This window comes from Peromyscus californicus, unplaced genomic scaffold (genome assembly GCF_007827085.1).
Source record: "Peromyscus californicus insignis strain IS unplaced genomic scaffold, ASM782708v3 Scaffold_8__1_contigs__length_139910024, whole genome shotgun sequence".
In the NCBI taxonomy this organism is placed as follows: domain Eukaryota; kingdom Metazoa; phylum Chordata; class Mammalia; order Rodentia; family Cricetidae; genus Peromyscus; species Peromyscus californicus.
Window position 1 is genome coordinate 13,183,952 of NW_026294606.1, and position 27,775 is coordinate 13,211,726.

The window sequence follows — 27,775 nt, forward strand, 5'->3', positions numbered from 1 at the left end:
TGAAATTAAATAATCACTCTTTATTCAAAATAAATAAGCCCTCTCACTTGCAGAGAAAATAAGCAAGCAAGCTCTGTCCTTTAAGACAGAAACCACATTCATTGTATGTTCATTAAAAAGATTTGTAGATACCAAACTGAAATCTACAAATTTGATATATACTGCTTCTTTGGAAAATAAAAACTAAAAGGATTAATTTATGTCAAAAAGTCATGTTAGAAACTAATTTTCTTCTGAGGCTCATTTTAGCACATCCTTGGCAGCACAAAGTAGCAGGGCCCCAAGCCCTGAGAAAGGGCCATCCACAGTCCTCACAGGGAGCATCATCCCTGTCCTACCTCCTCTCACCGATTCAGTGGCTCTGTAATGGAGTGTTTCCTAGGGAGCCACAGTAGCCAGGATCACGTTCTCCAGCATTTTCCAGGTCCAGTGTGCAGAGAGAAGCAAAGCTGAATCACGGGCTCTTAGGAAAGGCTCTCACCAGTCTATCTGTGTCCACCTGATGGACTCACAGCCTACACCAGCTGCTTCCTTTGCCCTTAGGCCAGTGAGTTTCCAATTCAACAGTCACATAAACTACATCAGGTCAGTAAAGAATTGAGAAGGAAGTCTTTTTCCTGCCTCCCCCATCCTTACCCAATACACAGACACACAGGCAAGAACTCTTCTTATAAATTCAAGTTCATCATCTGAGAAGTTGACGCCTCCAGTGAGTCTTCCAGCTCCAAGGCACGCTGACTGTATGCTTCCAGGTGCTTTCGCCAAATCTCAACTGAAACAGGAAAACAGCCCAAGTGACAGACACTGACAGGTCACAGAACTCCAGTAGAGGCAGCAAGGAGGTGGCACGAGTTACAGATGTTACCAGCTGTTCCCTCTGCTCAGATGTCCCTGGCCACCTCTACTCACTCTTCCCCACTTGCTAGGCTGGCTCTCCCCTTAATGACCAGTATCAATCACAGTCCCCAAAGAGCATACCTCACTGAACAGTGGCACAGAGAATTCACTTGCCCTCCCAAGTTGGTCTTAGGTATAGCTGTCCTTAAACCACCTTTAGCTCAGGTGACATTTAGCTCAAAGTGTAAGACCATCAATGATAACCTTGCAGCTTCTGACATCTGATGATTAATATCTCAGAAGCAATGGGCAAGAGTGATGGATTCAGTCCTGCCTGGACCTACCATGGCCCACCGCAGCTGGTCTGAAGGCATCAGTGCCATGCTGCTCTCCTAACCCCGAGGCTCTGATTAACACGGAACTCAGAGGTCCCTCCCTAGAGCACTCACTATAGTGTGGTTCTTTTCCAGTGGAGGCTAGGGTGCCTTCTTCAGTGGACTGGATGGGGCCCTGTATGAGTGGGCTGGGAGGGGTCTGAGGCCCAGGCTGTCCTGCCAGCTCCTGCTGTCCTGCCAGCTCCTGCTGTCCTGCCAGCTCCTGCCGCACCGTCTCCAACATGGTCTTGTATGCCTGCCGGGCTGCCATGGTCAGCTCAACCATCTTGTGGAACTGGTCCTTGAGCACAAGAGAGCACATTGTAGGACAGTAAGGTGGTAGTAACATGGGTTGTGGGTCTCTGCCTGTGAGTGCTGCCAGGAGATGAAGAGCCTGGACAAATCTTGAGGCATGTGGTGCCTCTTGGTTGGCAAAAAACCTAGAGTCAAATTCAGGACCTTCACTTGGTGCTATTATGGAAACAAAGGCTTCTGCTTTCTGTGAAGCTTCTGCTTTCTGTGAAGGTTCTGCTTGGAGATGAATTCTCCTTAAGGCCAACCTAACAGAGGCTATGGTCTGCCTGTTGGTAGGCTTACATTATAGGCCATGACCCCAATTCCTTCCCATGGACAAGGAGCTAAGAGGCTGGGGCCCAACTCACCTGAGCCCCGTCGTAGCTGAAGATCCCCACGATGCTGACAGGCACTGCTTTGTTCAGACTGCGCCCCAGCGCCTTGCGGTTCAGTGCAAACACGAAGGGGATGTTCTGCTCACAGGCGCAATCGATGATGGTGTGCAGCGTGTCGTCCAGTCCACCTGGTCAGATAAGCACAGGTCCACAGATGTGCGGTTGATGTTAACTCTTTCGACAGCAACCTACCCCATCTAGGGTCATAATAAGGTCAGCTGCTCATACCAAATCCCACCAGGAGAGAGCGTGTCCCAACCACAAGCAAGAATCAAGTCTCTAAGCCAGACACCTCCAAAATGTAAGACTGCACAATTCCCACTGTGCTCAGGGAAAACCACGAGTTAGCTAACCCACTCTGCGACAGGCTGCTGACTGACTGCCTCACACGTATCAGCTCTGTGTCGTCTCCAAAGTCCTTAAAAGACAACTGCTAAGTCCCACTTACAGACTGAAAAGCAGAGGTGCAGAGAGGCTAGGGTGCCTACCACACTGTGCAGGCCCAGATGCCTGGCTTGCATGGGCTCCTGGCTCCTTACTACCTTGGGCCTGCTTCTGATGAGGTACCAACAAGGCCAACACAGGGAGGAGATGAAGAAGCACCTTGCACAGATGACAGACCTGGTCACTGGGAGCCCAACAGAGGGGAGGTCAGTCAGGGTGCCAGTGTCACACACCTTTATGCTCCAATAACAAGAAGGAAATGAAGAAATTACCCATTTACCTCAGAAATAGAAGACCACAGGGGTAAACTCACAAAGCCCATGAACAAATTTCAGAACACTAACATGCTAACAGAGCAGAACACCTTGACCCCTGCTCTTTTACTTGCTTATCTGAAGTGACTAAATGTCAACTCTACATTGACCTTGAACCCGACCCCTGCTCTTGGTACAGCATGATCTAAAGAGATCAAATGTTCACTCCACATTAACCTTGAACTTTAAAATATTACAGCTTCCTACAACTGTGATTTGAGAAATTTTGAAAACAGTGTGGGTATGGGAAGGGGACACAGGAAACATGCTGCGCATCCTGCCCTGTGCAGCTCTTCTTGGATAGCGGGAAGTGTGGTCCTGGGTTCTCAGGCTCCCCACATGCCTACTCTCACACTGCCATTGCCTTAACCTCAGGAGACTACAGAAGCACAGAGACAGCCCTCTGCAAAGGCAGGGCTAGACATGCAGGACCCCAGGCCACACCTCCGATAGCAGCGTGAGAACGGGCTGAGAGAGAGAGAGCTGACAGCCGAGCCTGCCCCGCAAGCAGGAAGCAGAAAGCCTCCTAGGGGCATACGATTAGTCTCTATTGGGAAGTGGAGGTGTTAGGAAGCTAAAAACACACCAGGCAGTGGTACCCAAACCACTTACTTGGAGCTGTGGAAGTAAATACTCCAAGGTCTGCCTATGGGTCAACTGCTGAGGTCGCTAGAGAGCAGGAAGCCCAGCCTCACCTTTCCCATAAGCAGGCTTTGTGTGACTTCACAGTTTAGTCTGTACAGATGTACACTGTAGACAAGAGCCAGAAAACAGTCTTCTCCTCCTCTCCCATGACCTGGAGAGGCCATCTAGCACTACCAAACATACTGCCAGCCTGGCAGGTCACTATAACCCTGCCATGCTTTGGCTGGTGGTAACGGTGGAGCAGCACTGAGCCAGCACAAAGGTGAGCTGCTGGGCTGCACATGAAGAGGTCTAAGATTGTTGCTCCAAGGTCTGGGATGTAAATGGTAACCTGAGATCATGGCTCAGGACTTGACATCAGGATCTGGACCTGGTACCTCAGAGTGTGACTTTGGCTGAGTTGACGGTTACACACAGGAGAAAGGAATGGGACGGGAGACAGCTCATGTGTTCTAAGATATTCCCTTCCCTTCCTGTGTGTCGTGCCAGGCTGAAGAGGGAGTGTGGGAGTGATGACATTCTTTCTCATGACTCCTTCCACCACTGAACCCAGGGCACAACATGAACAGGCAAATGTCCATGATAGGAGGATAGACAAGTTCACTATCACCTCACACACAGCCTTCTTCCAGCCCAGGCCAACTGCTGGACTACTGTGACACCCCCACATTAGCAAGGATGCACAGAGGAGTGAAACACAGAGAGAGTAAATGCAAACAGGATCAAAGCCCCCGCCAGGTCTCCAGCAATCCCACTGAGCTCTAGAGCAGCGGCTTGCATGGCAGAGGCTCGCTCTACCCTGCCGTCGTCAGAGGAAAGCCTGCTAGCTGGCCTCAGAGGCGGTTCCTTGGTCAGAAGGGGGGTTAGAGTCAATATTTGATAGGTGTTCAGTTCACAGGACACTGGGAAATGACTGCTCTGTTAAAGCTGGAAGCAAGCTGCCAACATGCCCACTGACCCTGTGCTGGCTGACCGTGAGGGTGGAATACTCGGTAGTGGCACAGGAGCCTGTGATATGGGGTTCTGTCTGTCACCTTTGGACTGTGTCTTCTCACAGTTGGGAGAGATGATGACGCACTTCAGCTTCTTGAGCTTCAGGTGTTTCAGGACTTCCCGCAGCCCCAGCACAAGCCGGCGTTTGGTCTTGGCCTTGACGGGATCTTTCTGGTACATCCGGTCTTGGAAGCGCACCAGTTCCTTGAGCAGACCCGTGACACAAGCATCTACTTCTTTACTAAGCATCTGGCTGCAGTAGCTGAAAGGAACCCCAGGCACAGGGAATGCAGACAGCATCAGACAGAAGCCATGGAGACGCCAGCTCTCAGCAGGAACATGCAATTCCTGATCTGCTTGCGACACAAAGGGTGGATGCAGCCCTCTCCAAAGGGAATGCCAGGGGAGGCCCAGCCCTGCATGCCTTATGCAGCCCTATCTGGCATCTCCTCTGTGTCACCCTGCTCTGAACACAGGCACCTGGATAAGCTGCCCTGAGGAGCCCTGTGAGCTATGAGCAATGTTGACTGCATCATACCCTGGGAACTCAACTGAAGCCAGGCATGGTAGCTCATACCTGTAACCCCAATATTCAGAGACTGAGGAAATAAGAGAATGAGTTCAAGGCCAAGGCTAGCCTGGGCCACACAGTAAGTCTGTCTCAAAAAAAGGTAAGTAAAACACAAAAAGGAAAAAAGAAAGAAAGACAAGAGAAAAGAATGGAGGGAAAAGAAACTTCTATGAAACTGAAACATGGAAGGACCCAGTTGTTATCACTGCTACTTCACCCCACCCCAACTTCAAAAACAGACTAAGGATACCTCTTCAATCATCACCAGCAAGACAGAACCACAGTACACAGAACCAGCAGATACACACAGGAATAGGATGTCCTCACCCCACCCTACTGCATAACTAACTCCCCAGTTGATTTCAAGCACAGGATTAAAACACACTGTGGCCAGACACTCCAGCCTGTGCCATCATACCTCTGCAGGGGGGAGAAGTCAGAGTCAGCCCCAACCCGAGCCCCAGCAGCCAATGCTCACTCACTCCCGGAACCTGCGGCTGTGGATCTTGGGGAAGGTGGCACTGTCCGGGGTAGGATGGCAGGCCTCTTGGTCCCTCTTGAACTCTGTGCCAGTCGGCTCTTCTGACTCACCCTCAATCACAGGTGTAGAAGACACTGATTCTTCGGTCTTCTCTGGACCTTCAGAGAGGGAAACAGAAAAAACACAATCACTGTGCACCTCTGCAAGGCCTGGCACACACAGAGCAGCCCGCAGAGCAGATGTGCCTTGATGCCAGAGACATACCAGCAATCCACCAACTTGCAGAGCCAGTCAAAAAGAACAAATACAGCCTTAGAGGGAGCAGGAAGACTGGTGTGGACTGTCAGAGCAGCTTTATGGTCTTTCCTATGCCTCCTTCCCCTTCCCAAGTCTGTTCACTCACTCATTTTCATTGTGTTTATTAAAATACAGGAAAGTTACCATTAAGTGTAGAGTTCAGTAGTAAACTCTACCTTTTATGTTTGGAATCTAAAGACTAGCATATTAGGAAATTGTATAAAAAGCAGGGTTAGTTGCCAAGCTAACAAAAGAGCATGCTTTTAATCCTAGCACTCTGGAGGCAGAGGCAGGAGATCTCTGTGTGTTCAGGGCCAAATGGTCTACATACTAAATTCCAGGCTAGCTAGGGCTACATAGTGAGACTATGCTTCAAACAAAAAACCCTAGGGTTAGCAGCATGCACAAGGCTGGGGCAGGAGGACTGCCATGGCCAGGCTCAAGGAAGGCCTAAGGTACAGTCAGCTTAAGGCTAGTGAAAGGCACAAGTATGAGACTCTGTCTCAAAAACCAAACAACGCAGTGTTAGAGTTCTGAGTTTTTATGTTAAATACCTGAGCTATATTCCTTTATCAAATAACCTTCTAAAAACAACTAACTTGCCGGGTGGTGGTGGCACACGCCTTTAATCCCAGCACTTGGGAGGCACAGGCAGGAAATCTCTGTGAGTTCAAGGCCAGCCTGGTTTACAGAGCAAGATCCAGGCTAGGCACCAAAACTACACATAGAAACTCTGTCTCAAAAAAACTAAAGAAAAACAAAACAAACAAAAAAACAAACCCAACTAACTCCTGCATTTAACTATGGGAGCACTGGGCCTGGAGTGCAGTGCTAGTCTGCCGTGGGTTTGATCCCAAAAATACCCAAAACAAAAAAACCAACGCAACACAGAAAACCAAAACCAAAACAACTAACACAAACCACAATAAAACACCTGTGAGTGTTGGACTGGGGCTATGTGTAACATACCAAATGGAGTCAGCAATAACTTGGCATGTCCAATCAGTTACTTCCACAGAGCACCAGAATGAAAGCAAGGTAACATCACTAGGGATGGAATTCAAGACCACACTCTCACAAAAAGACACTGCTCTGGACAAGGCCGGGAGCACCCACAAGGCTTAACCACGCAGGTGCTGACGGCAGAATACCTGGAGATGTGTGGCAGGGGCCCCAGCAGCAAGCCCACTCCAGGAAGTGAGTGCTCACGTCTTCCTAGAGACATCAACAACACTGCCCTGGGCACACTCATTTCTACCAACTACTTTGATGTCCTCCCACACGGGGCACACTTACCCAGGCGAATACTATACAGTACTGAGCAGTGTACTGTTCTACATGCAGAAAAGGAGATGGAGTCAGCATGGCACATACCACAGCTGCACTGTGCTAGGTCATAGCACTGCGGCTGGTACCATGCTGGGGCAGTATTCCTGGGGCAGGCCTCTAACTAGATGACCTGGGGAGGGTCACTGGGTGGTTTTCTCATGCTGTGAAAAGTTCTTTAGCTACACACATTTGCACTATGTACACTCCCTGACGTACAACTCCGTACAAAGTCTCCTGGAAAACCATACACATTAATTTTTTATGACACCACGTTTCACACACTTGGTAAATATAAACAGCCTTGTGGTTAGAGCTCCCAGCATCACACAGGACCAAACCTCGGAAAGGGGCTCCTCTGCCTATAAAACTAGGTTGTGGAAACCACATGCTCCAGGCTCCATGTTAACTTGCATTTTACCACAAGGCCCATGTGGGGCTGGCAGAGTCCCAGTTTCTACCACAGCTCACCAGCTCACGGTAGCTCCCACCTGAAGGATTATTTCAGATGCATGCACACAGAAACTGGTACCTGTGGAGTGGCCCTGCTTGGGGGCCTGGTCACCGCTCTCTACATCCTGTGCATCGTCACTGGCCACAGTCAGACCCACAGCATTTTCTTGGAGTCGCTGCTGCATTCTCTCTTGCCGTTCTTTTAAAATTATCTTAAAATTAAAAACAAGCAAACAACTGATTAAAACACCGAATACTTGTACCTAAAAGATAGCTCTTCTGCCTAAGAAATACCCAAGTTCAGATTGCTGAACATGCCTTTGGAGTGATGACAGCCCCTCCATGCCACATCTCTCTCGAGACACAAGGCTCTGAGGCCAGTTGTGTGGTATAAGGTCATCCACCACAGACTTTTTTTTTCTTTCTGAGACAGGGTTTCTCTGTGTAGCCCTGGCTGTCCTGGAACTCACTCTGTAGACCAGGCTGGCCTTGAACTCACAGAGATCCACCCACCTCTGCTTCCCTAGTGCTGGGATTAAAGGTGTGCACCACCTCCACCCGGCCTACCACGAACATTTAAACAGACAGAGGGCACATAGTACAAGGCCAACTGGTGAACAGAAGGCCTGCAAAGAAGCCTTCATAGTCTGGCCGAGCAACAGGGGAGAAGCAGCATGTGTGAGGAAGGAAACGCATCTCCCCACGTCTGGGTTTCTGTAGCACCCCGAAGGAATAAGAAGAGATTTTTTTTTTTTGTCCACACACTCTGTCTTGTTAAAAGGAGAGGTTGAAGGATCATCTGTCTGAGAAAACTGACACAATTTGGTGCAACATTGGTCTATAATATAAACCTTAAAAGTCAAAGATGTGGGTTTGGGATATGGATCAGTGGTGGAATGCTTGCCTACATAAGCAATGCTCTAGTTTCAGTCCCCAGAACCATGGAAAAGCTAAAGGGCTGAGGGAGGCAAAAGCATAGGGCAGAGTTCATCAGTCTTCCAGGACTTTGCTTCCATGGAAACAGTCCACATACCTTCTTCAGGGAGGTGGGCTTCTTGGCCTTAGGGATCTCCCTCTGCTTTCCCTTCTTCATTAGGGGGGCACTGGAGTCCAAGGGGTTGTGTGGGGTCTTCACCTGACTGGAGCGGCGACCCCTCTCACCCGAGGAGGCATCCTTGGAAAGGACCGGCACTGCTCCAACTACAACACAGTGGGGAAGCCACAAGGGCCCTGCCTGGAGGCCTGGCCAGCTCAGAGCAGGCTGAGGGTCTGGAGGCCTCTCCCATGCACACTCTGATGCACAGCCTTTCTGGCCTTTGTCAAACCCCCTCTGACACCTTCTCCCAGGCATGGATTCCAAACAGTATTTATTCTTTACTTGGGATCACTTTGGGAAGGTCTGTCTAAAACTGCAAGGATCACACTGCTTGATTTGTGCTATTTTTGAGGTGGTTTGTGTTTACTACTGGTGGCTCCTAGGAAGGTGTTGATCACCACACACTCAGCTAGTACTGCCTCCTGTACATGCTGTTTACTGGTTTCTTAGTAACCCCATTTGTCTAGCTATATTACAATGGCTCTTATAAAATTCTAGTCATGCTTCTAGTGGATTCTTGAGTTTTCGGGACATGTTTAGGCTCTGAATCCTACTACAGGCAGTTGATCTCTCCAATCAATAACTTTGATAACTACTCAACACTGGAGTTTACATTCCCACTCTACCCCACTTCCTGCCACAGCACTATTCCAAGGAAACAGTTTTTCTGTACTCTTCTCCCTTCATGTTTTATAGCCTGTTAACATGGCTAATTTCATATGTTGAGCATATTTCTCCTCCACACTCCCTTTTCTTGCCCCTCCCTGCTCCTGTCAGTCCCCTTAACCCCCCTAGATGATTTTACGATTTCTAAAATATCAAAGGAAAAGGAATGGTAACCAATAAACCCCCATGTGCCTACCACCTTGTTCCGAGAAGTCTCAGAATGTGTCCAAGCACGTCTTGGACACTCATTTATGGAGTGTCATCTTAAAGTAACTAGTGTTGATCCATCCAACCTCATTCATACAATACCTGAGTCACCTACACAACCTGTCCAGGTCGGTGACACTATCTTTTCTAGGCGGCTTCTCATTCTACAGCACAGCAGCTTGCATCTACGTTATTCTCACACAGTGTTTGGAACAGGTATGTGGCTAGGCGGCCCCTATCTATCTACACCTGCTTGCTTGCCTGGCACCTAATGGTACCACTGAATCCAGCCCCTCATCTAGACTCCTAAATTGTATAGTTGAAAAAGTTTAACTTCTATAAATTTCTTATCAACAAACCAAAGGGGCTGGAGAGATGGCTCAGCATTTGAATGCTTGCTCTGTAATCATGAGGACTGCAGTTTGGATCCTAGCACCCATGTACCAAGTCAGGCATCCTGTGCACACCTGTAATCCCAGCTCCAAGGGGATCAGAGAGGAAGACAGCTGAGGCTTGATAGTTTCCAGCCTAGCTGAGAAGGAAAGGGCCCCAGGTTCAGGGATAAACCCTGCCTCAAAAGGAATGGACAGAGTAACAGATAATATCCAATATCATCTTCTAGCCTCCATGTATGTGCATATATCTGCACATCCACAGACCTGTCAGAGGAGAGTCCCATTAGTACTGACTGTACCCTGTCCACAGTGGTGCCGGTGGTGGTTTGAATGAGAAGTGCTCCCATAGACTCATATATCTGAATGTTTGGTCCCCAGCTAAATGGAATTGTTTGGGAAGGATTAGGAGGTGTGTGTGGCCTTTCTGGAGGAAGTGTCACTGGAGTGGGCTTTGAGGTCTCAAAAGTCCATGCAGGTCCAGTGTCTCTCTCTGCTTGTTGCCTGAGGATCAGGATGTAAAGCTCTCAGCTACTTCTCCAGCACCATGTCTGCCTGCTTTCCCCATGATTATGAACTAATCCTCTAAAACTCTAAGTAAGGCTCCAATTAAATACTTTTATAAGAGTTCCTTTGGTCAAAGTGTCTCTTTATACCATAGAACAGTAACTTAGACAATATCCCCACCCCACCCCGACACACAAGGGGGATTCACCCATGCATGCAGAATGCAGTAAAGGCCCTAGGACCACAGCACCTCACAAGAGATTTTCTGCCACAGAATCTCATCATAGAAAGGGGAACTGGGCCAGCCAGTATGAGCACTTGCTCTGCAAGCCTGACCCTGGAACCCTCCATCCCTGAAACCCAGGGATTAAGAGGATTAAGAGTAGGATTAAGAGGGATACCGCTTTAACTTTAAACAGACCATATTTAAATGTATTTGGGAGTTTTTGAGACAAGACTCTCACCATGTAGCCCTGGCTAGCCCAGAACTCCCTATGAAGACCACACTAGTCCATTTGAGCTTGTTTCCATCTATGGGGTGAGCAGACTCATTCTTCTGCACCACATTATTCTCTGAAGAGAATGTTCTGTTTTCTAGTGGACTTGGCACAAATGTTCAGGTTCATTTCTGCATTCTCTATTCTCCCTTCACTGTCCATGTCCATGTTTATCTCAGTACCTTTCATGAAGAAGGAAATTGCTGAGGTGCAAAGGTGCCTACCTGAGAACACGACAGGTTTGGAGGACGGCTTGGCATGTGGGGCATGCTGCTGCTTCTCCAGCGCTGCCAGCATGCCCCCCAGGTCCAGCTGCACTGGAATCTGGCTCTTCTTTCCACCAGTTTTAAAATCATTCTACAAAATACAAACTTACAAGTTTACTCCTAATACTGTATTTTACACACCATGATTTACATTTTGCAAAAATAAAAAGATAAAATGAACAGATTAAAAGATTATAAAATCCACATTACCTGCCATTATTACTGTGGTTGGTTATTCCTATTTCTATTCACACCTCCAATGTGGTTTAACAGCATATATGACAGGTAAGAGATCAAAACTTACGTGACATCTTTGGCTACAGGACTCTGTGAAGATGGGAATGGCATATCCCTGTAATCCCAGCCAGCCCTTGAGAGGCTGAGGCAGAAGGACTTTTGCAAGTTCAATGCCAGTCTGAGCTCTAGTGTGAGACCGTGTCTCAAAAACCTCAAACAAAACCCCTAAACTGAAGTGTTTGTGTGAGGTTACCTGGTTGGAACTCTGGCCTGCCTGGCTCCGTACTGCCTGCAAAGGGTACAAGGGGGAATGGCCCCTTGGCTCAGTATTGACGGGGTAGGCAGAAGAGTGCTCCCTCTTTAGTTGCTGGGTGACGGGGTAGGCAGAAGAGTGCTCCCTCTTTAGTTGCTGGGTGACGGGGTAGGCAGAAGAGTGCTCCCTCTTTAGTTTCTGGGTAGTGTGTCCCCCTCCTGACAGCAACTGCAGCTACCAAGTCTTATTACAAAAGGGACGGGCTGCTTCAGCTTCGTAGTGATCCAACTGTTCTCCCCGGGAGAATACGTCAGAAGAAGCCCTCCACGAAGACTTTTGGAGAGCAGACTCTCTCAATAGTTTGGGTAGCAGGACAGTTACACCAAAAGCAACAGTGACTGCAATCTACAACTTACCTGCACCTGCTGTTTACTTTCACGTTTCAGTGATTCTACTCTGTGTCTTCTTTCAGAGGCGACTGACAGGTTGGGGAACTCCTCGGCATCCTGAGGAAAGCACACCGTCAGCTTCCTACATGGGTGATGAGCAGCTGCACACAAGCTCTCCTCGACTCTAAGACCCACCAAAGTTCTCACGGAAGTTCCAACTTGATCTAACTCTTAGAGCATGTTTTCAGACCACAGTTCTAACACTTTTGTACAGATCCAGAGGGACTGCTGCCCAGGACCTAGGTACTGCAGGAGTCCCTGGAACTGACCGTACTTCCTTAACATGAGTCTATCAAAAGACCTGTTCTTTAAAAGCAGAGAAACTCAGAAATCCAAAATCAGCAGATTTAAACATTTGGGGACTTCTGCCAAACAGGGCAATAAACAGACAGAGGCAATAAGCCTGCTAAAACTTTTAAAATCACACCATTTTGTTGGAATTTTGTCACCATTTGGGGTGCCCTGGGATAAAGTCATTTGGGAATTAAAAGGCAGAAGCATGACCAGTTCACTGGCCTAAGTGCAACACTCTGCTCTACACCTAACTGCTATTCTGGAATGTTCCAAGACTTCTGGAAATGACCTTTCCAGTTCTGTGGGAATGTCCTGGGCAGTTAGTCCTGGGAGATCTTGTGCCTACACAAACAGCAAGGCTCCAAGTCTGGTAGGGGAATGTGAATAAAATAAACAGGCCAGTGTGAAATGCAGTCAGAACTCAGGCTGGCTCTTTAGTGTATTCGAACATGAATACAGGGATCGTTGCAGGACAACAACGAAAATTCCTGGAAGTTACTGCATGGGATTCTCTTGGCTAGGGTCTACAAGGAACCTATAGCGCTCTACATTTCCCTTCAGTAGTGAAGCACTTCACAGGATTCATGACAAGAAAAGGAGGCCTATAAAAGCTGGCTCTGCACAGTGAGTAACACAGTGAAGAGAAGAACAGAGGGGAATGTGAAGAGTGTGGAACAGTAGCTATTAAACTCCCAGTCAGCTCTCTCAACCATTGGTCTACTCATGAGCTTACTAAGAGTTTGCAAGGAGACAGTCTGGGAACAGGAGGAAAAGGTGACAGGTAATGTTATTCTTTCTTTTTTGTTGAGAGGTTCTCAAGCGGCCCTGGCTATCCTCTATTCTCGAACTCTCTGTGTAGCTGAGGATGACTTCCAACTCCCAATCCTCCTGCCTCTCTGCCTCCCAGCTGCTGGGAGCAGGGGCATGCACTACCATGCTGGAGGATGTTAAATTCTTTAGAAGCAGGAAAAGGATTACTAAAGGGGGCATCAGAGATCTTCAATTCAGAAGCCAGTGTGAGCCCAATCTAAGAAAACCTCATCTGCACCGTACAAGCTCAGAGTAATACATACTTCAATCCTTGGTGGCTCCTGAACTGTCAGGACTTCACAATTTGATTTAGACTTTTCTTTCTTTTTCTTATTCTTTCTTGAGGTTTCATTGTGTTCAAGTTCACCTCCTTGTGATGCTTTGGCCTAGATAAAAACACAAAGAAAAACCTGTGGGATATTAGGGTATTTAACAGAATCTTCGACCTGTGTCAGAACAAAATGAAAACAAAGCATACCGCTTTTCTGGAGACCTGAGGGCCTGGACATGACTGAGTGCTCACCTTGAGAAGTCAGGCTGTTAGAGAACTGCTTCAGGTGTCCCATTCCTGCCAGCAAGGCTGGTGTCTGTCATCTGCTTGGCATCAGACTCCCAGAAGCCTCTGAACAAACCACAGCCTGGCCCCAATTACACAGGACCCACAACCTGCGGCTCCCGCCTGAGGCTGCTGCGTCCTGGTTTGGGGCTCTTACACTTATTGCCCAGGCTTGGATTGGTCATTCTGTCTGCCCCAGCTCATGTCTAGCTGGCTCCTCCACCTGTCTGGTGACTTGCTGGGTTTTCTCTTGAGAGCACTAACCCCTCTGCTGTATTCTGTACCTGCATACTTTCATCACACTTTCAGCCTTTCCCATTAGGCTGGACTCTCAGCACAGGGATGTTTTCAGAACTACCCTATCCCAAGAGAGTTCAGCCATCAGGAGAAAAGCTCAGCAGCTACAGAAAGAATGAACAATCTTACCAACCCAAAGGGGCCGTCTGTTATGTGTAAGTGAACAAATCCACTTTTAAGGGACTGTATTATATTTTGTTTCCTCACTGTAATGCGGCATGACAACCACTTATCCCTCCTGCCACCATGCCCTTCCCTCCATGATGGACCCTCCAACTCTGAGCCAAAGCAGACCCTCCTTCCTTTAAAAAAAAAAAAAAAATCTCAATAAAACCCTGTTCATCTATAGGGCACAGATCCCTCATTATGTATCAGGAAACTGGCTTAGATAGCAACCTGGAAGCTACAACCAATAACTAGACAGAAGAACGCTGTGCTAACTGTACTAGGTCACTGGAGAAAGTTAAAAAAAAAAAAAAAGGCACAAGGACTCACACTTGCAACTCCAGCTCTTGGAGACTGTTGTGAGTTCCATGCCAGTCTGAGCTACCATGTGTGACCCCACCTCAAAACAAAAGACTCCTTAAAGAACTGCACGAATTTAAGGGGGGGGAAATCTATTCTGAAATCCTGTCTTATAACAGGTAAATTGAATTAGTATTGTGTCAAGTGGTCACAAAATCTGAAATTCAATTATTTTACTACGACTACATGTAATGGTACATGTAACAGTTCTTTAAATGCAACTGAAAAAAGCTAAGGAAAAAGATGCATCAGCTATGTATCAGAGCATAAACTTAGGGCAGCATCTTTTCTTTAAAGAATTCAAGAGCTGTGAGGATGGCTAGGGTAGAGTACTACCATGTACAAGGCTCTCTCTCTCTCTCAACAAATAAAAATATAAACACTCCACATGGTTGCAGTCTTTTAAAACACCTCCTTTAACATAGAAAAGCCCTCTTATTTCCTTACAAACATCTCATTCTCTTGTCAAGGCTCACGTCCACAAAGCTCAGGCTGATTAGTATGGAATAGACTGCAGCACTCTCAGTGAGGAGTTGGGAAAGAAGGGGCCCAGTTGGGGCCACAGCAGATCGTGTACTATATGCAACAGAAACTCTAGCATCCAACCATGCTTAAGTGCACAGCTCAGTGGCACTACGTCCATGCACACATTACTGTAACCAGGCAACTCCAGAGCTTTCTCCAAGTCTGTCACCATTAAGCACTAACTGCCCATTCTTTTCCCAGCCCATGACACTTAACCATCTTTTTTTTTTTTTTTAATTAATTTATTTATTATGTACACAGTGTTCTGTCTGCATGTATCTCTGCAGGCCAGAAGAGGGCACCAGATCTCATTACAGATGGTTGTGAGCCACCATGTGGTTGCAGGGAATTGAACTCAGGACCTTTGGAAGAGCAGCCAGTGCTCTTAACCTCTGAGCCATCTCTCCAGCCCCACTTAACCATCTTAATTGCATTTCAGGAGACAAGGATTCACTCTGTGGCCCAGGCTGCCCCTGAATTTACAATCTCCCACCTCAGCATCCCAAGTGTCACCACCCCCAGTCCCATCCTGTCTCTAGTGATGCATACCTTTGTAGCAGGATGAACACACTTCTCCCTGTTGTAAGAAGGATCTGAAGAAAAAGCCTCAGATGGCACACTAACAGTTTTAGCATTGGTTGATGAAGCAGTCTTCTTTAGATTCATCACAGAAGTGACGTTTTCAGTTGTTGCTGTTGATCCTGAAGACACTGTCTGCCGAACAATATAACCCATTGGTGTCCAAGAGAACTCTGCTGAAAGATAACCGCAATTACTGAACAATCTCAACAGTAAACAGGAATCCCTTGATTATCCAAAAATGCACCTTGTGATAATTAACTTTTCACAACATAACAAAAATGATAGTGTCTAGAACACCACCTTGAGAGACTACAGTATCTACCAATTAGCTGTCCAGAACATCCCCTAGAACTACAGTATCCACCGACTGTCCAGAACACCCCCAGGACTACAGTATTCACCGACTGTCCAGAACACCCCCAGGACTACAGTATTCACCGACTGTCCAGAACACCCCCAGGACTACAGTATCCACCGACTGTCCAGAACATCCCCAGAACTACAGTATTCACCGACTGTCCAGAACACCCCCAGGACTACAGTATTCACCGACTGTCCAGAACACCCCCAGGACTACAGTATTCACCGACTGTCCAGAACACCCCTAGGACTACAGTATTCACTCTACCTGTTTTTCTTCTAGAAGAGTGCATGCGCAGTCTCTTCCCTTTTAACTTATAAGTTAACTATTTACCTGTATTTCTTAATTTGGAGGACACAGACAGGTAGGCAAAAAGGTTTTGGCTAAACAACAACAACCCACAAAATATTCATGTGGCAAACACAGAATTAAAGAGTGAAGACCCACTTTGGGCCTACTAACCTTGCTCTGTACCTTTAACAGCAGAAGTCAAGGATTTGTAGACCAGTGCTGTCACAGTGACTGGCAACTTACTTCACACTACAACACAATGTAAGCACACTAAAGCTACTCCTTAGCTGCCCATTAAGCTCTACATACACATCAAACAAAAGGACATCCATCACCACAGAGATGACAAAAGCCTGTCAGCCACCTGACCCACACTACAGAGCTACTGAGACAGCCTTGGCAGTGAAGAACTGTCCTGGGATGCACCATACTAAACCCAGGAACACAAGAGCCCATGTACCAAGGAATGGTCTGGACTTTTTGCTAGGACAAGCTTCTGTAACCATCTCAGAAGTACGATCCCCTCAACACTCTCTGAATACCTGGCTTCCTGCTCAAGCTGCTGAAAGCCCACCAAGTTACAACCATTTTCCAGGCGGGAGAAATGCCCAGTAGTCTCCCTAATTCTTCACTCTAAGGAGTGGACTTTGTGGTGCTCCGAAGGCTGCACGGCAGTAATGGTGGAAGAGCCAAATGCCAAACCAGACTTACGGAGCTATATACTAAAAAGTACAAAACAAGGCTACTCCAGCTATAGTCTTTTAATTATGGAAAAGGTTATTTTTTTTTTAAAAAAAAAAACAACTGTATTTCAAATGCAATGCATTTATTATTTTACGTGGAGGGCCTGTTGTTTTATGAGACAGAGTCTCATTGGAAGACTAGGTTATCCAGAACTACTGTGACCAGGCTCCCCTTGAACTTGTGGAACCATCTTGCCTCAGTCTGCCAAATGCTGGGGTTACAGGCCTGGCTATAAAGTAGTATTTGTTTTAAAATTTGATCTAATTTTGAATAATGCCAATATTAACAGTTACCACTTAAATATATACATGCTCTAGGACTCTGACATTTTAAAAGCATACTGCATCATACAGTTCTGAAAGAGGTCCTTATTTTGGGATTCATAAAATTCTCATTTACCAAGAATTCTGTTCATTTAGAATATGGCCTCTCATTTTACACCAAGTCATGGATATGGGCTCCTATATTCTAAACTAACACTGATGCTAGTTTTTTTTTTTTGTTTTTATTTATTTATGTTTTGGTTTTTCGAGACAGGGTTTCTCTGTGTAGCTTTGCGCCTTTCCTGGATCTCGCTCTGTAGACCAGGCTGGCCTTGAACTCACAAAGATCCGCCTGCCTCTGCCTCCCGAGTGCTGGGATTAAAGGCGTGTGCCACCACCGCCCGGCTGATGCTAGTTTTTAAAATCTCACTAGCTGTCTTAAAGGCAGCTTCAAAACTAACAACATTTAATGACACTGGTGTGAAACATGCTTAGAAAATAGCATTTTGTGGTCACTCTTACCTCGGGTACATGAAGGGGAACTGGCAGCAGCATTATCAGTCACAGCTCCAGCTGTGCGACTGCTCTTCACCATTTCACCCTAAAAAGAGCCCAGCCAAGATTAGGGAAAAGTCATTTACAACAATACAGAATTGTACACCTTTTAGAATGGCCAAGTTATACAATAGTGACAATCTGAGGTGGGATGCAGAGCAGCAGGACGCTCACTCATTGCTGGGGAGGCTCCATAAGGCCACTGGGGGCAAAAGGTAATGGCCCACAACTGAACTGACAACACAGATCAGTGCATATTATCAAGTGAAAGCAGCTACAGAACATGTGACTCCAAATCTTCCATGTTCCAGAAAAGACATGATCAGGTGCTGGGAAGAGATTAACAGGTGGAACACAGATCTTCAGGGCAGTGAAGTTATTCTTCACAACACAATGATAGACACATGTCAATCTATGTCTGTCTACCTGCAGTGACCCAGATGTTAATTAGGAATGCCAGGGGTAAGAGGTGTGCCCATGAAGTTGCATAACTGTAACACACCACAAAGGCGGGCTGACATGGAAGCTGGGGATGAATGGGGCAAGCAGTATACGACTCTGTCCCTGCCTCTCCATTTTGTGATCCTAAAACTGCTCTAAAACAGTCCAGTTAAAAAAGCACACAAAACCCAGCCTGTTACTTGCTTTCTGTTTCAAACAGAAAGGAATCACTTAATTTTTAAATCCAGCTTTCTCTGAATTCTTAAAATCTATAAAAACATGCTACTTAAAAATTCCAAATATCAGCCAGGCATGGTGGCACATGCCTTTAATCCCAGTGCTCAGAAGGCAGAGGTAGGCAGAAATCTTGAGTTCAAGGTCAGCCTCGTTTACTTCCAGGACAGTCGGGGCTATAAAGAGGTATCCTGTCTTGATTAATAAAGAAACAAAAAATTCCAAATATCTAACTACATTATACTACTTTAAATAACATACAACTTTTATATAACATCAACAGTGAATAAAAATGTTACATGTGGTGGTGTATGCCCACAAATACACTCACAAATAAATGTAAAAAACCAAACAAACAAATTATACACCCACACACCCCATAAACAGCTCTTCAGGACAGTATCCTTACATATCTATAGTTCTTAATACCAATGGTCCAGCTGGGTGTGGTGGCAAAGGGCTTTAATCCTAGCACTTGGGAGGCAGAGACAAGTGGATCTGTGAGTTCAAGGACAGGCAGAGCTACGTAACAAACTTTGTTTCAAAAAACAACAAAAAACCCTCCAAAACTCAATAGTCTTAAAATGAATGTTCATATACCAAAATAAAAAAAAATCCATCAAATCAAAATAAAACATCTGAAAAGTTAAGAAAGTCTGTGCCCTCTCATGAAGCAGGCTGCCTCGTCTACTGACTATGGGTATGAGATGATGGGTGGTGCAGGGTGCAAGGACTTCCAAACACACACCAGAGTGACTAGCAGATGGGATCCGTTGTAAATGTACATGTAAATGAGCTGCCATGTGGTTGCTGGGAATTGAACCCAGGTTCTCTGGAAGAGCAGCCAGTGCTGGTAACTACTGAGCCACTGCTCTAACCCTTAAATTTTAGATGATTTTGGGGGTCATATACTTTACAAATTTATCCATTTGCTGTTTTATTATTTCAGTATGTTCAGTAACCTAAATTATAATTATTAGAACATAGCCTAGGCTAGGGATATAACTGAGCAAGTGAGCATTTGCCTATCACTTATCAGTATCTGCGCTTATCCTCAGCAATACACACACACACACACACACACACACACACACAAACACCCCAAAACAAAATAAAAGACCTGTGCTTTTCCTAAATATAACTGTCAGCTCACAAAGACCAATGAAAACTACAAGCAACTTAACTTATTCAAGATGGTTTAAATGAATTATAGGTAGCAATAGGATAGATCCAAAAGCAATAGTTGTTGTCAAAAAATACTTAATAAAATGTGGGAAAAAAGCTCCCAAATGATTTTATTTATTTATATACATATTTTTTATTTATTTTTGGTTTTTCAAGATAGGGTTTCTCTGTGTAACAGTCCTGGCTGTCCTCGAACTCACAGAGATCTGTCTGCCTCTGCCTTCCAAGTGCTGGAATTAAAGGCGCGAGCCACCACAGCCCAGCTCCCAAAGGATTTTAAATATTAAGAACATATATGCGGGGGCTGGAGAGATGGTTCAGTGGTTAAAAGCATTGGCTGCTCTTCCAGAGGACCCAGATTCAATCTCTGGCACCCACATGGCAGCTCACAACTGCCTGCAACTCCAGTTCTGGGATATCTGGCATTCCCACACAGACATACATGCAGGCAAAACACCAATACACATAAAATTAAGAAAGAACATACATGCATATCCCTAATTGGGACCTCTCCTCTACTTCCACTGTGTATCACCATTGTTATTTTGGAGGACTGTTAAGAACTCTTGTTGGCATGTTGCTGAGGCTATGGCGTGGTGCATGGTGCAGAGGTCAGAGGACAACCTCAGGTTTGGGTTCCTGTCCTGCAATGTTTGAAACAGGGTTTCTTGCTCACCACCGGAAACCTCCTCCAGACTGGTTGGCCAAAGCTTTGGGTGACTCTGTCTCTGCTGCCCATCTCCCCAGGAGATGCCCTGGGATGACAGACATGAGCTGAAGCTGGCTTTTTCGCTGCTTTTGGGGATTCAAGCTAAGGTCTTCACTTGGGCCTGGCAAGCCCTGCACCCACTGAGCTGTTCCACAGCCTCCCACTGTGCACAGTGTTCTTTAAAAACGTTTGAGTGCAGAGTTGCAGAGATGGCTCAGCAGTTAAAAGCATATACAGCAACTGCAGGAAACCTGAGTTTGGTGCCCAGCCCCCATGCAGGCAGCACACAAACATCTCCAGCTCCTGGGGATCTGATGCACCTGCATTCACATGCACAATTCTATGCACACACACAATTAAAAAATTAAAAAAATAAAAATAGATTAAGTGCCAGCATAGTGCTTCATGGTATTTCAAACAATTACTTTTTTTTTTAAAGATTTATTTTATGTATATGGTATTCTATCTGCATGTACACCTGCGTGCCAGAAGAGGGCATCAGAACCCATTATAGATGGCTGTGAGCCACCATGTGGTTGTGGGGAATTGAGCTATCTCTTCAGCTCCCAATTACTTTTTTTTTAAAACCCTTTTCCTGTTATTTACACGTATTAGTGATATAGTGAAAAGGGGGCTTTTAGAAGAATAAAAGGCCCTTACTTGTAACTCAGGATAGTATGGCAGTCAGTGTGTAACATTTCTTCCATTAACAGAAGAACTTCACTTCATTTTCATGCTCAGCTATGAGACACTATGTACAGGTGACCTTGACACAGGTGGTCAGTCTCTCCCTGCTGCTCTATCTGTCCCTGTTACAGTGGCACAGTACCCTATAGTACTCTGAGGTGCTTACAGAAGCACCAAACAATCACTGCTGAATTCAGCAGAGGCCCAGGCGGCAGCCACATATGGCCTAGATAAACTATGACTTGAACTGTGATTTCATACAGCCATTAATCTGCCTTACTGTGCACATTCTTAACAAACCACTGTGTGATAATACAATAAGAGTCCACACCTAGGAAATGCAACAGAATGGCATATTTTCTCATGTATCAGCCACTGCAAAGCCTTTAGCTCTTTGGATAGGTGCCTAAGAGAATGCCAAGGACATGAAGGGATCCCTTCCTGATAAAGAGGGAAATGGGAATATGCGTGGTTTATATTTCCTCTTCCTCTTTGTTTCCATGCTGTCTGGTACCCTTCTCTCTCCCTTGGGTAGGAATTGCCATAAATCACTTGAGGGATTTAACTTCTGGCTGGGATCTGAAATGTCATCCCAGAGGCTCACACGCTGAACACTGTCCTCTGAACTGGTGGCGCTGTTTTAGGAGACTGTGGAACCTTTAGGACATAGAAACTAAATGTTGGAAACAGGGTCACTTTTCTGAAGGTTATAAGCTGCTCTGGTTCAGATGTGCAGTTTCCTGTCCATATAAAGTGAACAGACCACCGCCTTCCATGCCCATCACACCTTCCACTATGGTGCACTGCACCCTCTGAAACCGTGGCCTAACAAATCTTCCCTCACTTCTATGTCGGGTGTCTTGGTCATAGCAAGAAAAAGTAACTAACAAAATAATCTGCCACTTTTTAGTCCCTAGAATTATGAATCAGTCTTTGGAAAACAAAATGCTTTGATTTGGTAGACTAAAACTTTGAGACCATTGTAGTAACCACTCATTACTCATCTACTGTTATTAATGAGATAAGACTGAGATATAGGTAAAAAACCTAGACATTTCAGAAGCTGCATCAAGGTAAGTTTTAAATATCAGTATTTCAGTTTTTACATTCCACATATTTATTTATTTGTGTGGGGGAGGTGGTATGCACAAGCCACCATGTGTGTGTAGAGGTCAGTGGACAACATGCTGAGTCACCTCATCAGGCTGCTTTAAATGGACTATCAGAACCTCCTCCTGAGGTGCTACACCTGGCTTTGTGCTCCCAGGTTTCAAGAAAGCACATCAGATGACTCTTTGGAGACAGCAGCTCCAGATGTGACAATCTTGTTATAATCAGGTTGGCCAAGTGCAAAGCCAAGGCCTCTCCCCAGTACCTTTTCCCTCGCAATGTGATCTTCACAACCCACAGTAGGATTTAACATACCAAGTGTTTCAAGTGACAGAACACCAAGGCAGACATGGGCAGAGGATAGAGAAAACTGAGACAGACAAGCCCTTCTTCCACTCACCTCTGCCATCTCTGCAACTCGCTTGCCCACTTCTCCCGGGAGAGACGTGTTACTGGCAGCAGAGCCAAGAGGCCCCCACCTGGGCTGCTTCTGTGTCTCTGGCATACTATTGTTCTTTGGACTCTGCAGTTCAGGAAAGTCCAACCTGCTAAATTCAAATTCAGGTTTGGAGGTAGATGCATTTTTTGCAAGGATTCTGGACTTCCGGTCTGTTCGTTTGTGATAACCATCTGTAATTACGGAATGAAAAGTTGGGATAGAAGTCAGGATACAGCTTGCACTCATTAGCACTCAAACCTGAACTTTAGAGAAGCAGGTGGATGCAGCAGGCTGCTGTTAACACACTCCAGCTCGCTTCTACTGCTAACCTTCTCTATAGCAGCGCTAGATACAAATGGTAAGTGGCATCATCGGAATGCACATTTCTGGAATAACTCTAAGCTGGTGGAACTGCCAAGCCTGATTGCACAGCTGAGCACCTAATAACTCATGTTTTTGAGTTGGGCAAACTTAAGGGGAGTCTCACAGACTTCCTGTAAGTAATTAACTTCCTCCTTCCCATTTGCTGGAGCAAAGTGGATAGAGACTGCTGTATAAAGCTTTCAGGCTCTTTCCCATACTTCAATGCCATGGATAGTGAGATAGCTGCCATTCCATGAAGCCCCTCATCAAATTATAAGTCCGAAGTAAGTACATTTAACGCTGACATTTCCACACTTTCATGTGCCAGGTAGTTCATGAGCAGAGTAGATGAGAATAGAAAAATTTATTAAACCAAGTGGTAGAATTACACGTTTAAGAGCATAGCCTTGGTTAAGTACACAAAAACAAAAGCTGTAAGTCAGCTGAAGTGGTACACACTTTTAATCCATTTGGGGAGGCAGAGGCAGACAATCAATCTCTGTGAGTTCGAGGCCAGCATGGTCTACATAGTGAATCCCAAGACAACAAGAGTTACACAGTGAGACCCTGTCTCAAGACCAAACCAAACCAAACACCAACCAAAAAACAACAACAACAAAAAAGCAAAAGCTGTAAATAATTATAGAAATAACTGTGAGGGCTGGAGAGATGGCTCAGCAGTTCAGAGCACTGACTGCTCTCCCAGAGGACCTGGGCTCAATTCCCAGCACCCCCATGGCAGCTCACCATTGCCTGTGACTCCAGCTCCAGGAGATCTGACACTTTCACACAGACAAGTATACAGGCAAAACAATAATGCACATCGAATAAAAATAAGTAATTTTTAAAAAGGAAAATGAAAAGGAATAGTTGTGTCTATGGTCAAACGGTACTAGCAGATGATTTACAGGAGGAACAGACGCAGCTGGAGAATAAGAGATCATAGAAAATGCTTTTCCTAAGTACAGTGGTACATGTCAATAACCCCAGCACCTTGGAGGCTGAGCTAGGAGGATCGAGAAAGTTCAAGGCCAGTCTGGTCTATAGAGTAAGGCCTGGTCTGGAAACTAAAAACAACACAGGTACCAGGTAGACTCCCAAGCTTTCAGCCAGGTGGAAACAGCAATTTTCCAGCTGGGGGATGCCCGTGTAATCTCCAGTAACCAGAATGCCCAGGTTTGGTACTCTTTAGAGTCAAATCTTCCCACTACTTAGTGCTCCTTCAGAATGGAGAAGCGAGTTCAGGAGTGAGCATGGACACACACTGTGTAAAGAATACACTAAGGGCATGTTCTGAACCTTGAGGTCATCACCTGCATGCTATTTGGTGGTCCTAATAGGCTATGAAACCTTCTGAGTATACAGCGCAACACATACCACACTGTAACAACTCTTCCCATCCCCCACTATTACCTGAGAGAAATGATGTCTAGAAACCACAATAAGTCTGATGGCCTCAGCTAGGCCAGACTCCAGGGCACATTTCTTGGAGCAGTCATGATGAGCAAGCCCACAGGAATGGTACTGTTTTGGGAAGGTGGGACAGACTGGCATTATACAAGTTTGTTAGCTTTACCTGGTTTCAAACTACTCTCAGCACGAGTGGAGAGGTGACAGGAACCTCTAGCTGGTCTCATCTCAGATGGCACTGCACTGTCAGCCCCTCTGCTGTTGGACTTCTGCCCGTCACATGTTTTTCTCTCATCAGAGGATTTTTTCTGCAGGAGAGATTTAAAAAAAAAAAAGTATGAAATAAGAAAACTACTACCACACTGAGAAAGAAACTTTAATACAGCAAATCAGTAAGTATTTACAAGTCAAGCATTTAAGGAAAGAACAGACCAAACCATTTATAAAAAGGCGATTATCACAGAAAGGTAAGCAATACTTAAATATCATGCCACATACTAACTTCTTACATCTTAATCAAATGATCAATGTCAGGACACCACAAAACCACAGCATTGCCTCACCTTAAATACACCTTTTGCTTCCTGAGGAGGAGGGCACATGTGCTCATTTCGGGGCTTTGCTGTCCGAAAGCCTGGGTGACACTGTGCTTGGCTGTAATCATACTGCAGGGCTGGCCCTGAGCAAACACTCTGTGCAGAGTCAAGGGCATAAGCAGAACAGGCAAATGGATGCAGTGTTATCTCAGAAGATACGTACTGCGCTGGAAATGCAGGGGCTCCAAAGGCCATGTCTTCAGGGTAAACTTTTTGTCTAAAAAGTGTAAATTTCAGTTGTAGATTTCATAACACAAACCAAGGACTTTCATATTTTTGTAAGACAATAATTTAAACTTTCTAATTTTTTTTTAAGGATCATTTACTCTAGCATTGGAAACTCCCCTATCAACAATCAAGTGAGGGCTAGAGAGATGGTCCAGTCAGTAAGGTGCCCGCACACAAGCACAAGGACGTGGGTTTGGTCTCCAGAGCCTGTGAAAAGCAGTGCGTGGCAGTCTGCATCCATGAGTCCAGCCTGGAATGGGCAAGAGCAGATCCTTGAAGCTCACTGGCCAGCCAGTCCAGTTGACAGATGAGCTTCAGGTTTAGTGAGAGTGTCTCAAAGGAAAGAAGAGACCAGGGAAAGACTCTCAACATCAACCTCAGGCTTCTGCATGATTGTGCATGTACCACACATACACAACACACATGTGCATGCACAAACATACATACAGCCAAATAGAACCATTTTCTTCCTGCAAAGGCTGCTGCTGACCTTCGGTTTAAAACTAATGAACTAGGGTTGGGCAGTAGTGCTCAAAGGTAGACAGCATTCATAAAATGTACAAGGCCATGGGTTGAATCCACACCACCACAAAAAGTAATTTGAAGTTGAAAAATGAGTTCACACGCAATGCCAGCACAGTAGGACACGTGCCAGTGGCTCTGCACCCTACTGCTGGTCAAGTACCTGACAACCACTCTGCAGAGTACAAAGTGGATCTGACAGCACGGAGGCCAGGAGTCACACAGATGGGCACCTTAGTAATCACTCAGTAGACTGAGGATTAAACCTGAGGCCTCGTGTACGTCAGTAAGAGCGGACCATGGAGCCTTATAGCTCAAAGCTTATTTTTTACTTTGTTTTGAGAAAGGGTCTTGGTTTTTGTTTTTTTTTTTTTTGGTTTTTCGAGACAGGGTTTCTCTGTGTAGCTTTGCGCCTTTCCTGGAACTCACTTGGTAGCCCAGGCTGGCCTCGAACTCACAGAAATCCGCCTGGCTCTGCCTCCCAAGTGGAGAAAGGGTCTTGGTAAGTTGTCCAGTCTGGCATGTTACCTATTGACCCTTCCTCTGTCCCCTTCCCATTTACCCTTTCTTCTTACTATTTCTTTTTCCAATACAAATGTGAATTTGTTTGGTTCAGTTTTGCTTTGGTGGCTCTTAGGATCAAGCCCAGGGCCTGATGAATGGCAAGCATTTACTGCTGAGGGGCATCCATAGTTTTAATTGTGGACAAATGAACTCTGCGACTGCACTTTCTAAGAAGTACAGTAGCTTCTGTCCTTCTTGATTGAATTTTTATAGCACAGAATAGAGTTAACCTACAGACTCAGATCCTTCTGGTCGAAGAACCTCCTTTCCTAGTCTACAAGATGTTAATATGAGTGTTTCAGAATATGTGGAGGTATGTGACTACCACTGTCTCCAGGAAATAATCCTTTTTCATAAGGCAAGGCATTCAGAAAATACATACTCAGTCACCGGTAATTCCTGCACAAATGGATAGTAAGTGGCTGCACAGCCTGGGAAGACACAGGCTTCGGAGGACTCTGACCACGCCACACTGAGCCCAGCAAACTTAGGAACAAATGGTTTGACATCAGCTGACAACTTGATGCTATCCTGAGGAAGAAAGGGTGGGTTGGGCTATAACACTCTGAGATTCGCTAAACGCAGATAAACAAAAACCAAAAGAAAGGTGCTCTATTCTAATAGGCCCAATGCTGACTAGAAGGTACACAGCAAAGACAAAAATTTCTTTGGCAACAGTATCTCCCTAACGCTTTTTTTTTTAAAATTAGAAAAAGAAGTTTCCTGGACCTTAAAAGTGAAATGCTGACCTTGAATTAAAGTCGAAGCAAATCCGACATTGTTATGTAATAAGAACCACAACTTGGAATGATTCTGGGGATTTAAACTTGGAAACGGTCGTTTTTACCTCTCTCATCTTTATACATGAGATACATAAGAATCCTGGGCCTACTGTAGCCAAATACACCCAAGGAATGCTCAAAACTGTAGTTTAAAACACACTGCTAACATTTATTGACATTTAATTTTTCAACAAAAAGCATCAAATATTTAATTTGTACTTAGTAACCACATATAACCTTTGAAGAAAAAAAAATCATCTCATGCCCGTGAGTCCCTGGAATCCAAATCTGAGCTTTGTGTTGCAACACGGAGTACGGTTATTCTGACTTCATTACCGCGTTTGGCCAATTTAGAGCGGAATTCTGCGGCCGCCGGTGCGCCATCTAGCGGTCACGCAGGGGGCGGCCCCGGGTCTGAGGAGCCGGGGGCGGTAGGTGGCCTCTGTGGCATCACGTCGCTGGCCGAGCCGTGGGAGGGTCGAGCCGCCCCACCCCCGAACCTCAGCCCTGGTGGCCCCGCGCGTGTGCCTAGGCCCGCAGCCCGCCCCTTACCTCGCCTTCGGGCTCCCGCGGCCGCTCCGACGCCATGGCGGCCACGGAAGAGCCCGCGCCGTGAAGCGAGCGGCGGGCCCAACCAACGACTCGACGTTTCCGCCTACTGGGGCGGCAGCGCCGGGATGTACGTCACCGGAAGGCGACGGAAGCCTT

At 46.0% G+C, this 27,775-nt stretch overlaps 1 protein-coding gene across 3 annotated transcripts; it reads right to left on the reverse strand.

The window, feature by feature from the left end:
- Positions 1-27,751, reverse strand: Secisbp2 (SECIS binding protein 2). Of its 3 annotated transcripts, none has more exons than XM_052728556.1 (17): positions 27,620-27,751; positions 26,668-26,816; positions 24,939-25,188; positions 24,542-24,683; positions 22,564-22,793; positions 17,765-17,843; positions 15,551-15,753; positions 13,362-13,484; positions 11,962-12,051; positions 11,014-11,146; positions 8,458-8,624; positions 7,504-7,636; positions 5,350-5,506; positions 4,338-4,558; positions 1,874-2,028; positions 1,287-1,512; positions 1-772 (listed from the first exon to the last, which is right to left on the reverse strand). In XM_052728556.1, exons 1-17 carry the CDS (start codon positions 27,653-27,655, stop codon positions 669-671), a joined length of 2,598 nt encoding a protein of 865 aa, XP_052584516.1. In that variant the 5' UTR covers positions 27,656-27,751; the 3' UTR covers positions 1-668. The 3 variants fall into 3 exon arrangements, with proteins under 3 accessions (XP_052584516.1, XP_052584514.1, XP_052584517.1); XM_052728554.1 differs by having other exon boundaries at positions 15,551-15,756; XM_052728557.1 differs by lacking the exon at positions 26,668-26,816 and having other exon boundaries at positions 15,551-15,756; positions 27,620-27,748.
- Between the last annotated feature and the right edge of the window lie 24 nt (positions 27,752-27,775).

Excerpts from the sequence above, each read along its gene's own strand:
- Secisbp2 (XM_052728554.1), bottom strand. The coding sequence starts at position 27,655 with ATGGCGTCGGAGCGGCCGCGGGAGCCCGAAGGCGAG. Across the intron at positions 12,052-13,361 it reads AGGAGCCACCAAGGATTGAA|GATGCCGAGGAGTTCCCCAA; the intron begins GTATGTATTACT and ends TGCTTTCCTCAG. Across the intron at positions 1,513-1,873 it reads TCAGCTACGACGGGGCTCAG|GACCAGTTCCACAAGATGGT; the intron begins GTGAGTTGGGCC and ends CTTGTGCTCAAG.